Here is a 13,090-nt window from a genome sequence, read left to right on the forward strand (position 1 = left end):
TCTGTGTTGCTTGACCTTGTCATTTAGGAGTTTTCAGGCTCTACTCCTCACTCGCCTTTGAGCAGAGAGTAGAAACTCCTTGATGGGGATCTGTGTCTGAACAGACCATATGGACAATGAGGGAAGAAAAGACATATTTTACTTCAGCTTGGTTTCCATGGCATCCTGGGAAAATTGCTCTTGAACTTTGAGGTGCCATCCTTCCAGGATCTCCTAGCACTGAGAGAAAAATAAAGGTAGCACTGATTGTTGTTGGCTGCTTTATTGTGTCTGACAGCACTGGGCTAGCATGTCAGGATCTGGGAGAAGGGAGGATAATAAAGTGCTTTGAAGAGCCTTATATCTGTATTTTTGCCTGTGTAGGCAGTTTGTTGCACATGTGACCAGGAAGATGTGTGCCTTTAGGAAAGGCAACAGAAGTATTTATGCTGTTTATCAAGATCGTTTGTTGGCCTGGCAGTCAGCTGAACTGGAGAAAAGTAGATACTGGCCCTGGAACAAGCACTGGGCAGCTCAAATGTTGGGCTTTTAACAGTATCTTTTGTACATCACGTTCCACTTTTGTGTCCCCTGTGGACACATCCTTGAAGTTTCAATCTGAGGTAAACGGGAGTTATTCAATGACTTTTTTTTTTTCTTTTCCCACAGTGTTAGAGAGGTTAATTGCATCCTGTGCCTCCTGCTTTTCTGGCTATTTTGATGTGTTAATTTTTTTAGCATACATCCATTTATAAGGAAGGTTATTAAGTCATTTTCCTTGGTTCAGATGCCGCATTTTGTATTTGATGTAATGGTTTTGAATATACTTTATAAAATTCTATGTAAAATTTATTCGTAAAAGCATTCTGAAAGATGAGAGGTTGTGTAATGATTCCTGATTTATATTCCACTAAATATGCACATACATAAATGTATCTTTCTTGGCTGTAGTGTGTCCTGAATGTGCATGTGGGGTGGAGGGAGGCAGGGAGATAATGTAGTGTTACAGTTTTCAGAAAGTAATCTTTATCTTCTGCTTGAAGCACAAAAGGTCTGCTTTTGCATTCTGGGAAGGAGGAAAAATATTTTTTTTTTTAATTACTTTTAGTATCTATATAAGACTAGTTACTTAAATCAGTAAATTTAAGGGGTTAGAGATACTTGAGGGAGCACTCCTAGTTGTAGGTGCTCAGTGCCCAGCCCACGTTTTTACTCTTGTTTTGTTGAGTTTGTGCTGAGAGGGAAACTTGTGCTTTCAGTTCTGCAAGAAGATTCAGTCCAGGTCTTTGCAAGACATTACTCAATATTCTTTTCCTAGACTTGCCAGGCTCTGTTTCTCCTTTGAAGAATGGAAGATTCTGGTGGCAAACTACCTATGACTACCCAAACTATCCACCTATAGTTATGTGTAAATGCATGCAAATATTAATTTACTCTGGTTGCTGGTACTGCCCCTTAAAAGAACTTTTCTAGAGGTCTGCTTTTCTACCCCAGAGTCCATCACAGAATCGTCTCCATGGAAAAACCTTTCTCCAGCTCCTCTTAAAGGGGAGTGCCATCACAGGGTGGTGTAGATAATTTTTCAAAAAGAATTCATACCTGTGGTTTTTATTTGGCGTTTGTTAACTTATGAGCTCATCCCTCTAGCAGGTGATTGCGAGAGGAATCATTATTTCATAATGAATTACTGAGTCTTTACGTTTTCTCTTGGAAGATAATGAGATCTCTGTAACTCGATGTCATTGACAAGCAGGAGTGAACTGCTGTAGCTTTGAGTCATCCCATTTGATGAATGTGTGTGCCGGGTTCTGTGCACTTGAGTGAGCAGATGACATTGTGTCACTGTGATATGGGATGCTGGCGATGCAAGTGAGAACATTGATCAGTTCTGCAGGGGTGCAGAATAATTTGAAGGAGGTGTGTGGTCGATGTGTCATGAAAGGAACTTGGCATTCGTGTCCATATTGCAGGTCGTTTTAGCCTTTCTGAAGTGAGCATAGTGCAAGTAGCCTTTCCTCTCACCCCCAGCATGGGGAAAAGACACAGAAGTAACATCCATTTCAGCAGTTGAGGCACTTGGCTCAACCAGGGGACATTTCAGAGTGTTTGTTCAAGCAGTTGCCTCTACAGCCCCTGAGGTGCTACTTGGAAAGACAGGGAATGCAGTCAGCATTGCTCCTCTCTGGTTTGTAGGGATTTTAGGCTGTGATAGGGAAGAGTGCTTATTGTCAGTGTACAGAAAGGACTGTCAAATCAGAATATAAAAGTAGCTACAGATATTTTCATTTGAAGCCCAGAATGAAGGAAACCGTGATCAGGCAGGTTTGGTAGGAACTGTCTGTACTGACTGCAGTACTCATGCATGTATTTAAGCCAGTGAACTTTATTTAATTGCTGACTTAGTTTAATCTCTGTTTCACCTAAACCTTTCAATTCAGTCTTTCCTGTTACTGGAGACTTTGAGGCCATTTCTGAACTAACTCCAAAGTCTTGGTATATCTCCTTAGCTGTTCTTGAATCTCGGTTGCATCAGGAGGAATGTAACTAGTTATGAGAGGAAGGATTCTGTTCTTCCATACATCAGTTCACTGGTCCTTTTCTCAAAGGTGGAATCAGTGGAGTGTGATGGGCAGTGCATTCACAGGAGTGCAGCTTCAGTGATAAAGTGATTGGAGGCTGAGTTAGTGTTGTGGTGTTCCTGCCTTGGCTTCCTGCTCACTGCATTGCTCTGAAGTCTTGGATCTAAGACATTACATAGCAAGATTGATTTTTTTTTTAATTTATTTATTTTTTTTTTTGAAAAAACAAAGGTACAGATCTTTTACATGAGATACTGATCTCAAGTTTGCAGACTTCAACCTGTTTTCTCAGGTAAATTTTACAGAGGCTTTGTAAGCCATGATCAATGCTAAAGCTCTGGCATTTGCCCTATGAGAAAATGGGATTCCATAAGTCTGGTGGTCATTCCTTGCTGTTCTGACTCCAGTTTGGATAGCTTAGTGTAGCTCTTGAAGCAAATTTTCTGCCTCTTTTCTGCCTACTTGACAAAATAACAAAGTTATAAGCCTAGTAAATTAGACTGGTATAAAGTTGCCTGTGTGCTTATATAAGTAACTTCTCTAATTCAAGTGAAGATCTGATAATTTTTGTTGTTGTTGTTGTATTTTTTCATGTTTATTCTTTGAGTAAAAACAGAGTGAAAATCAGTATCAGGCTCACTTCTGTAGGGAAGACTTTGCATGAGAATTCTAGAATTGGAAAACTGACTTTGATTCTCATCTCCCATTTTAAAACAGATAAATGGAGTACTGTCAAAATTACTGAAATTATTTTTCTTTTCAGCCACAGCTCCAGCACTACAAATGCCTCAGAAAATGTAGGGGCAGACAAATTAGATTCAGTGGGAGAAAAGCTCATGATTATAAGATGCAGGAGGAAGGCAAATGGAGAATATTGCCTTGAACATGAACTTGGCAGACTCGTTAGTGGCTGCAGATTCTGAAGGATGTGAGAGATTCAGGAAGGATGTTAGGGGCTCAGTGTAATACTTCACAAATAAGCAAATTAAACGTCCAAGACCATTTCTATAATGTTTTCTGTATAATGTGGGCTTTGACTAGCACCGTGCTATTTGCATTTCAGGTTTTATTTGCCATATTTCTAGTGCTACCACTTCAGGTAAAGAGGAGGCTGCTGACTGAACTCAGAGCCTTTCAGCTCCTTCAGAGCTGTTCCACCTTGCAAGACTTTGAAGAAAAAAATGTGTAACTTCACTTATATGTGAATTGTGACAATATTTAACAACTTCTTTATAGAGTTTCTGGTACTTCACATGTAAATATCTTTGAAGTGGTTCTGCCTGCTTTCATCTGATGTTTTACTTGTTGCAAGCACTTCATTTAGTACAGAAAGTACCTTAAGCACACAGCGTTGCCAACAGTGTAAATAGTGGTAAGATAGTTATTTGTTCATTCTGTTTCTCAGTAAAAAATAGTAATAAATTCATAGTATCAACAACCTGTATTATACCTAGATCAGCCCAGGCACTGTTGAGTGATAGTTTTGGTGCACACAGGATGCTGATTAAAACTCTACTGGCTTTAGATTTTTCAGCTCAAATAAACAACACCTCTATAAACGTGAGTATTGTTGACAAGACCTATTACCTTTATCCCTGTTTGTATCTCCTGCTTTGCCAATGCTCTTGGGGAAAGTGCAGGGATGTCTTGGAGAATGTGCAGTGCTGTGTGTAGACAACAGCTTGATGCTGTGGCCATGAATGTCTGGACAACACTTGCTTGGATCTGCAAATCAATACATCTGGCTTTTAACTGCCTTGAGAAACTGATCCTAATTAAGCAGCCTATGTCGAGTACCAGTAGGCTTTAATAGTTGGCATCTGGACACGAGTGAGGGGATTGTGGATTGATCTGTGTATCTACATCTCCAAGTGCTGATGTCTCTAGTTTGGAATTACTGCTGCCGCCAGCCAAGATGCAAAAAAATGTCTTTCTGTATTCATTGGGATGAGGTTGTGCTGTCACAGGTCATCTTGCCCTGTGCAGTGTTTTCCTGCAGTGTCCTTTACCACCTGATCATATCAAAGACAAGAACTTGGTTTTGGGCACTGCTTTCCAGTTGATGTGAGGTCCATGTGTATTTTTGGACGCACAAAGATCAGTACAGTGCTTTTCTTTAAACTATTATCATTCGTGTAGGGGTTTTGTTGTTGTTATGGATTTTGATAGGGACATTATTCCTCTGGTAGAGATACGCTACATTAAAACAATTTTATTGTGTACTCATGAGTGTAGCACAAACTGTTTGTCCATGTTCATTTGTCATGGGAAGATCAATAATTTATCTGTATTTGCACCAGGACTTGGTAGTCTAGTTTTTATAGTAGATTTACAGTTAACTGTTATTCCACTAAGGTAGTGGAATAATGACTGGGAACATCATCTGTGCCATGTAGATGAGGCAATACAAATCCTTTCAGATTATCTTCAGTAGCTGGGGTTTTCCTGTGTCCACATTTTTCTTGTGCATGTCAGTGTTTTCTGTCTTACTGAATAAAGAGAGTCAATTTTGGCGTTTTTGTCTGAAAATTGTGAAGCCTTGCTACAGCTCATTGCTGTGTAGGTGATTTCTTGCCCAGAGTGCAGGTTTTTTGGAACTCAGATTTTCCTGTTGAAGGAAATGATGAAATGGAAGAAGTGAAGGCACACTGTGTCCTGTTGCATGCTGATAGCCACATTAAAGATTCTTCTTGCCAGAATTGCACAGTATCATATGAGATGATGCTCCGTATAAGCAGATAAAAAATCAGGTTGAAACGCCAGCTCTTAAAACCTTTTCCATTCTGGGAAAGATTCTGACAGAAGTAACATTGATTCTGCCATATAGAAACTTTTCTGATCCTTTTACCACATCAGTCCTCTAGTCAGTCCTAAAAAGTCCCAAACTCCAGTTGTCCCAGGTTTAGTGTGTGGCAGCTTAACCACATTCTTGCTAGATTTGGACTTTTCTCTAGAAGTACCTGTGTCTCAAAGAAAAATTGTAACTCCTTGCAAATATTTTTTTCAGCGTTTCTCCTTTCTCGAGGAAATAGTTTTCTCTTGTTAGACCTCCACATCACCTGGGAAACTGAGCCAAATTGATGCTTTATATCCCTCAAGTCCCTTAGAAAAAATTCACTTACTTGTGGGATCTGCAAAAGTAACAATCTGCTGTTCAAGCACAGAGTGCTAAGGGCCACAGAAAATGGTCATTTGCTGCTGGGAGCTGCTGTTGAAAAGTGTTGAAAAGATTAAAAACTAGCTTTTGTATTGTTGACCAAATGTTGACTTGTTTCTGTCAACAAATTGTTTTGAGAACAGCAGTGAAAATACTCTTTGGAATGAAAGTGTCCAGGAGAGAGGAAGTACATTAGCTTTGAACTTGTGTTTTGGAGTCTATTTAAACACTGTCTGCACAGGAAAGATTTAGGTGCAGCGACACAGAAGCCAAATTATATTTTGAAAACAATGATGGCTCACCAGTGATACAGTGTCCAGCGAGTTCAAAACCAAACCCCCTTGTTTGGTAAAATACAAAGCCTGAAGTGTCCTTCCAGGCTTCAGCTTGAGTGCTCACTGAGGGTGAAATGGTGATACGTCTTGGCTGCCTCCCTCCTAATAAATTAAATGTGCCTGGGAACATTCCCAGGCACCTTCCAACTGGCCCAGGACTGCCTTGTCCATTCTCCTCAACCCTCAGGAGAGCAGGGGAGCCGCATCTGAATTGTCCAGTGTGAGTGCAGCTCACAGACCTGGGAATTGTGTGGGAGAGCAGTAATTGGCACAGCCTGGTGCTGGGGAATGTCCTAGCTGCTTTCTGGCATACGTGATCATGTTCCAGGGATGGGGAATATTTCCAGACAAGACTTAGGAGTACAGATGTTAGTACTTGATTCTCCTGAAACCTTTATGGATTAAGGCATGGGAAGGACTCTGCATCACACAGGATTTTGGATGCCTCAGAAAGGTGGATTTAGGAGTGGAGTGATTATGGTTTATTGTGAGGCAGTAATTCTGCGCTGCTAAAAATCTGTACCTCCTGCCTTTACTTTCAGATGGTTTTAGTGGTGGTTAGAACATCTTTCAGAATTCAGTCACCCTTCCAGCACCATCTTTTAGGGATGAGTAGACATGCCTGCCCTCTGTCAGTCGATGGCTCGTGTATGAATGAACGTACTGTGGCCTTTCATGGAAGAGCTGTGTGTGAAGTATGGTTTTTAGGGTCGTGAGGAATTTAGTTTTGATCTGGTGTGCGTGTTTGTGAATTTTAAGCGTCTTGATTTATTGCCTGGGTAACGTGGTGAGGGGATGGTTTTGCACCTTGTGGGCAATGGATCTTTTATGCCAGCAGGAAGTAAAGAAACCTCTTTATTTCTTTAGACCTTTCTTCCAGCAAATAGTAAAAGCTTTGTTGGGCTGACTTCATTGATCATATGGAATGATTTCCTGCAGGCTCTTTCTTCTGTGTTTGATTGTGCATTATTGGAGTTTAAGTATAGTCCTGGTGTAGATGAAACAGTAAAACACTAGTACTTATCCCAGCTCTGAGCAGATATGTGTCCCAGAAGATTGCATGTCATGTAAACTGATGGCTTTGGAGCAGTTTTGCTGCTCTGACTGATCACTTTTCTGTGCCTCCTGGTCTGTCCTCCCACCGTGATGTTTTGACTTCATTCCAAGCTGTGGCTCTGTCACACAATCCACTTCAGGATGCTGTTTGTCTTTCTGTAGGTTATGGAATATGCTGTCAGCTTTGAATATTTATAGAGAGGTTAGCAATATCAAATACTGTTGCTGTTCATTTTGTTTTGTCAAGGTCTATGAAATTTTACTTTTGCATGTGCTGTATTAAAAGCCTTGTGAACCAAACACGTGGCCTGTCAGATGTTTACCCCAGTGATGCACCCCACAATTTTGGGAACGTGTAATCTGTGTGACAGCATCAGCTTTGGAGCAGGGCTTTGTATGAAGAATCCATTGCTCAAAGGTAGTGTGAGCTGTCAGGGCTCACTATGTCAATTAATATGCAGCAGGCTTTGTGTCTGCTGATTGTTCTTCTAATTGCATGTACAGGGTGATCTGAGTTACCAGCCGGGTAACACAGTGCAGTGCAGAGATGCTCCCTTTTTATCCCACAGGCCTCCTGTGTGTCTTCAGGGCAACTTCTTCAGTCCTTGCAAAGCTTCTGGCAGCCCATGGTTCTGAGCACATCTTAGGAATGTGGGAAAGAGAGGCTGCAGGCCCTGCTGATGGGCAGGATCCCTCTTTGCCCACTCCCTCTGGAGAGCTGTGGTGCTGCCTGAGTCCAGCGTGGATGCAGCTTGTTCAGGAGGGTTGGCTTTTCTGAAGAGCTGGATCCGTGCCAGAGAATGGGCCTTCATCTCTGGCTCTCTGCTGCTCTCTACTAGGCAGAGTCATCCAGTACAAGATCCTACTTGTACTTACAATCAGTAATATATCAAAAGTTGTTTAACATATTTATTTGTGATAAGAGCAGTTTGTTGCCTGTAACTCGCAGTTACATTCTTCTTCTTTGTAGTGCTCATGTAACTACAGTGAATAGGAGTGATCTGACTGAAAAGTAACTCAAAAACATGTATTTTCAGCTATGTTCTCTGGTCAGATAGCCAGTTTATTGATTTGGGTTCCTTCTCACTGGGATGGCATTAGAAATGAGATGGGTGGTAGAGGCAAGAAGGAAGCAAGACCCATTCACTGCTTTTTTAAACCAAAACTTAGGTTTTATTAAAAGTCACTGTGGAGTTGAGGTGGTTGTCAACCCTGAAGATGATTTCAAGTCCAGTGATGTGCTGTCTGCTCTTTTGTTTTGTAAGACTAATGAACTTTCCCTGTGTAATGAGAAGGAATAAAAACACCAACCTCACTTTTCTTTTCTTAAGCGCTCAATCCAAACTTGAGTGTATCGACTAAACTGGGAAATTTAAATTTCAGTCACAATACTTACATTTCAAATCAGAAGTTTGGTAACCTCGGATTCTTCATGTTGCAACTTTTCAGAGTTTGTTAATTTTAAAGGTAATGTAGCAGCCAGCCAAGCTTCAGGCTGCATAACTAGAAAACAGAGATTCAAGTTGCTTGTGAACCAAATTCTCCTCATTTCTGAGGTGCGAGGTTTAGTTGTGTGTTACTTACATAAAATAAACTCTCTGTTTTCAGTGGTCACTGAGCAAGTGACCACTTGTTAACCACAAGTGTTATAGAACTGAGCTTCATTTATGTTTCTGAAAGTCTGTTGCCTGTTTACAATCCTGTGCTGTTTTCTTGTTTTGTTTCAATCTCTCTCTGCTTTAGTTTGTGTCTATGACTGAATGTTCTTTTATCTTTCCCATTGTGATCTGCTCCTCGAACCAGCTTGGTAAAGGTTTAGTTGTTTTTCCTTTGTCCTGCTTGATGTTGCAATGCAATTAAAGTCGTTACGTGATAGTTGAATCTTAAGGTACTTCACTGTAAAAATGTGTTAAACATTTCATTTTGTATATTGTGTGAAATAATATTTAGCTGTTTAATCAAGGAGAGTACAGAAAACAGTTAAATATCAGCTATAATGTGTTTTTTCTTCAGAATTTGAATTTCCATTTTTCAGAATAGCAGCAAATTAGCGTGTGCATGGAAAATGAGATTAATGCTGAAGTGATGGTACTTGAATTTAAGATTGTCATGTTCAGTTTTGTGTACACCTGGCCTTTGATTGAAGTCTTAGGGCAGTTTACGTTTAGAAACAAACAAAAACAAAAAAAACCAACCCAATACAGAAACTACCCTTTAAAATCGAATTTTGTAAAGAACTAGGCTGAGGAAGTTTTGCCTGTTTTAAGGAACATTGCAACTGTATCAATTACTTAAAACCTGAGAACTTGTTCACCTTTAAAAACATTTATCATTTACCTTGAATCACTTGTTCCATTTTGATAGCCTCCTTCATATAGAAAATATAGCATGAGATGTCAGTTTAAATGCCAGTCTTAACAGTGCTCTATCTTCTATGTGAAAGGAAGTATTCTGTACATTTTTCCATGTTTGACATCATGGTGTTTTGAATAACCATGTTCCATATTCATATCAATTTTTTGTTTTTGTTTTCAATTTATGCACAGCACTTGCTCTGAAATTTGGGGACTGAGTACACCAAACACGATAGATCAGTGGGATACAACAGGCCTTTACAGCTTCTCTGAACAAACCAGGTGAATATTCTGCCCTCTCTCGCATCATAAAAATCTTGTGGGAGGGATTGGCTTTGGAGGGTCTGTAATGGGATGCTTTAGCTGTAAAATAGACTAAAATGCTTCCTAGGCCTCTCATGGTACAGCATTTTGAAGTATTTCCTTGCCAGTGTAGAAATCAGTGTGTTCACAGCTGATGTTTTGACCAACGAAACTCTTTAATTCTGCAATTATTCCTCTTTCGTGCCAGTGCTATTGAAAGAATGGGAAGACTTGTTAAATGCAAGCTCTAATGTGATTTGGTGTTTATATTAACAAAGTTAGAAAACTTAATTCTTTAGACCTAATCTTACAAAGTGTTTAAACTGCTTTGTATGCCACAAGCTTTCAGTTAAATCTTGCTAATTGGCTCAGATACGAGCTACTAAAGAATTGTTTGTAAATTCTTCAGTAGTTAATGGTGGGCAAATTCTAAACAGGGTCTTTATTTTTTTCATGTCACATTACTTGATTTGTGTATTGAGGTTTGTCTCCCATCCCATAACAATCATAAACATCTGCATTTGTGTAAGCATATGCAGTCTGTCTTTAAAACTAGCAAAACATTTTCAGCTGGTAGCGAGGCAGATGAAGTGAAGAAGATAAACTATGCAGCCCTTGCAAGATGTGCATTCATGCTTTTTGCATTGCAGTTACACTGCCATGTGGATCACTTGGGCAGCTGACTGCTTACAGGCTTATTTGCAGTCCTGTGGGAGTTCTTATGCTTAAAACCATAAAGCATCCATACCACAGCAAAGCCTTGAGGTGCCTTTAGCAGTGGAAGGGACCATTAAGTGTGTGATTTCTATTTTTAGCAACTGTCTTCTGCATTTAAAAATAAAAAAAAAAAAAATTACACGAAGCAATCATTCTAAATACTTGTTTGGATGTAAGTGGCTTTTAATGAACTCTAAATTCACTGGCAATAATTGGAGCAGCTCAAAAACGAGTCGGCATTGCCCGATGTGATCATTTCCATTGCGTTCAAAGCCTTTTAGCCAGAGTATAAATGTCACTAGCAGAGCCAAGGCGCTGAGTTCTGAGAGCGAGCTGCCCTTCTGTGTGTGTGTGTGTGTGTGTGCTCTGTTGCTGGAGTGGTGGAGGCAGCACACCAAGTGTGTAAATACCTGTCAACATCTTTCCCCCGCAGATCTCTCGATGGCCGTCTGCAGGTGTCTCACCGCAAGGGGCTGCCCCACGTCATTTACTGCCGCCTGTGGCGCTGGCCAGACCTCCACAGCCACCATGAACTCAAGGCAATTGAAAACTGTGAATATGCTTTTAACCTTAAAAAGGATGAAGTATGTGTAAACCCTTACCACTACCAGAGAGTGGAGACGCCAGGTAGGAGGACTGCTTCTGACTTTTTCTGTGGCAGCGTTTGTGTTTGTGTTTGTTCAGTGTAATGTTCTAAATGGAAAATAAGAGAGAGAGAAAGGTGGTTTTGATAGAGGTACAAGATTTTCTGAGATCATATCCCTGAAAGCTTTTAATAGTAAAGTTGCTGAAAAATCTTTACAAATGTGTTTATAAACACTTGTAGGACTGCTGGTAGTTTCCAGCTGGCCAGGTGCAATTTAGACTGAATAAGACAAAAGTTGATTTCCCTTTGCTAACATGGAATAGTCTTATTTAAGGCACTTCAGGAGTCCTATCTCTTCCAGCAACTAGCTTTGCAAATATAGTGCTAGAAGTGGTGAGTTTCAGAAGATTTCAAAACATCTGAAGAAACATAGATGTTTTAGGTTTATTTTTTTTCTTTTAGCTAACAAAATCATGTATTTTGGTTACCAATGATTTTTGAATTTTGCCTTTCCAGTCTTGCCTCCCGTGCTCGTGCCGCGGCACACTGAGATCCTAACAGAGCTGCCACCTCTGGATGACTATACCCATTCCATTCCTGAGAACACTAACTTTCCAGCTGGGATTGAACCACAGAGCAATTACATACCAGGTATTTACTAACTCCCACTGTGGACAGCGTGTTCTGTCACTGTGCCACTGGAACAAAGTTGGTCATTTCGTCCTTGTAAGTGATCAAATTAATTGAAATATGCACCACTAAATTAGATTTAGTGGGTTTCATGTATTAATTCCAGTGGAAATACCTAAACACTTTTGTTTGCAGAACATGATCCTGCATGGAACCACATTGCTGTCATTTCCCAATAGTTTACTTGGGTTCAGTAGCTTATTTGAGATTCAGAATGCTAATAAGTGCAAAGTAGATCTTCACCTTAAGCCTCTTTCACAAACATGCAGGGGTTGCCAAATGTTGTGCATTGGAGATTGAGTAATAAACTGATGCCAAATCTCATCCTACCTAATACGTGGACAAAACTTTTAAGTTGCAAAGCAGTGACCTAATAAGTGTCTTGATCTGTAGTTCACATCAACAGTGGTCTGCTTTAGCTTTTTGTTACTCTTGTGTGCATACTGTTTTGTCTTTCTAGTATGAAAAAACAACCTGACAGTATTGAACTGTTAAAGAATTTCTCCTCCCCCTCTTTTTCCACCCCAGAATAAACAACACTCTTCTGCTGCACCCAAAACCCTGTTACCCCTCATTGAAACATAAAATCAGTGACCTTTGTTTCCTGCCTCAACTTCCTGTTTCCTATATCTTCAGGAAGTGGCCTGGAGTGTAAAACCATGTAAAGCTGAAGTTTGCTCATAAATGTTTAATACATTCATGTTACAAATTAGCTGAACATTCACATCTGGAGTCTCTGAAAGAATGAGATGACTGCCCCAAAACTGAAATATGTGCAATGTACAAATCGTACCTACAGGTTCTTAAGCAGAATGTTGCTTGTCTTTTCTTTAAATATATCCAAGAAATGAAATGGCATTAAACAATCCACTAAGTTGATCTTTCTGTTTAATTTTGGCCACATCTGTTGCCACCTTTATAGAGCAATTTAAGGCACTAGAAATCGGTGTTGCTTTTTTAACTTGCACATCCTTTTTTGACTCAAACTGAGGGCTTTTGGTAACATTTGTAAACAGCTTACTGTGAAGCCACCTGCAAATCCAGTGCTATGGAAATGAGCTGAAGTAGTTATTTGCAGGAAGTTTGCTCAAGGTGATTGTAGGAATTCACATGATCTTCAAATGTTTACGCAGATAACTACACCTCCTCCTCTTTGTGAGGGACACCCTCCTCTTGTGCTCGTATCATGGTATCTTACTTTATTTGGCCCTGCTGACCTAATCTGGAATGCTTGGGGGTACTGATAAGCCTTGTGTGCCTTGACACACAAGAGAATTGTTTTCTTCAGCAGCAGGACAGGCTCACATCTGGTATCTTTGTGCCCCAGCCCTGTC

The 13,090-nt window shown here is 40.2% G+C and overlaps 1 protein-coding gene across 2 annotated transcripts in view; it reads left to right on the forward strand.

Annotated features, from left to right (window-relative positions):
• Nucleotides 1–13,090, forward strand: part of SMAD2 (SMAD family member 2) — a 50,532-nt gene that overhangs the window by 24,183 nt on the left and 13,259 nt on the right. For both annotated transcript variants that reach the window (XM_083882935.1, XM_083882936.1), the window contains exons 3-5: nt 9,653–9,742; nt 10,914–11,107; nt 11,583–11,717. In XM_083882935.1, the coding sequence (XP_083739061.1) occupies nt 9,653–9,742; nt 10,914–11,107; nt 11,583–11,717 (419 nt within the window). The remainder of the gene's footprint in view (nt 1–9,652; nt 9,743–10,913; nt 11,108–11,582; nt 11,718–13,090) is intronic.

The sequence above is a fragment of the Zosterops lateralis genome (genome assembly GCF_965231275.1).
Source record: "Zosterops lateralis genome assembly, chromosome: Z".
Lineage (NCBI taxonomy): Eukaryota > Metazoa > Chordata > Aves > Passeriformes > Zosteropidae > Zosterops > Zosterops lateralis.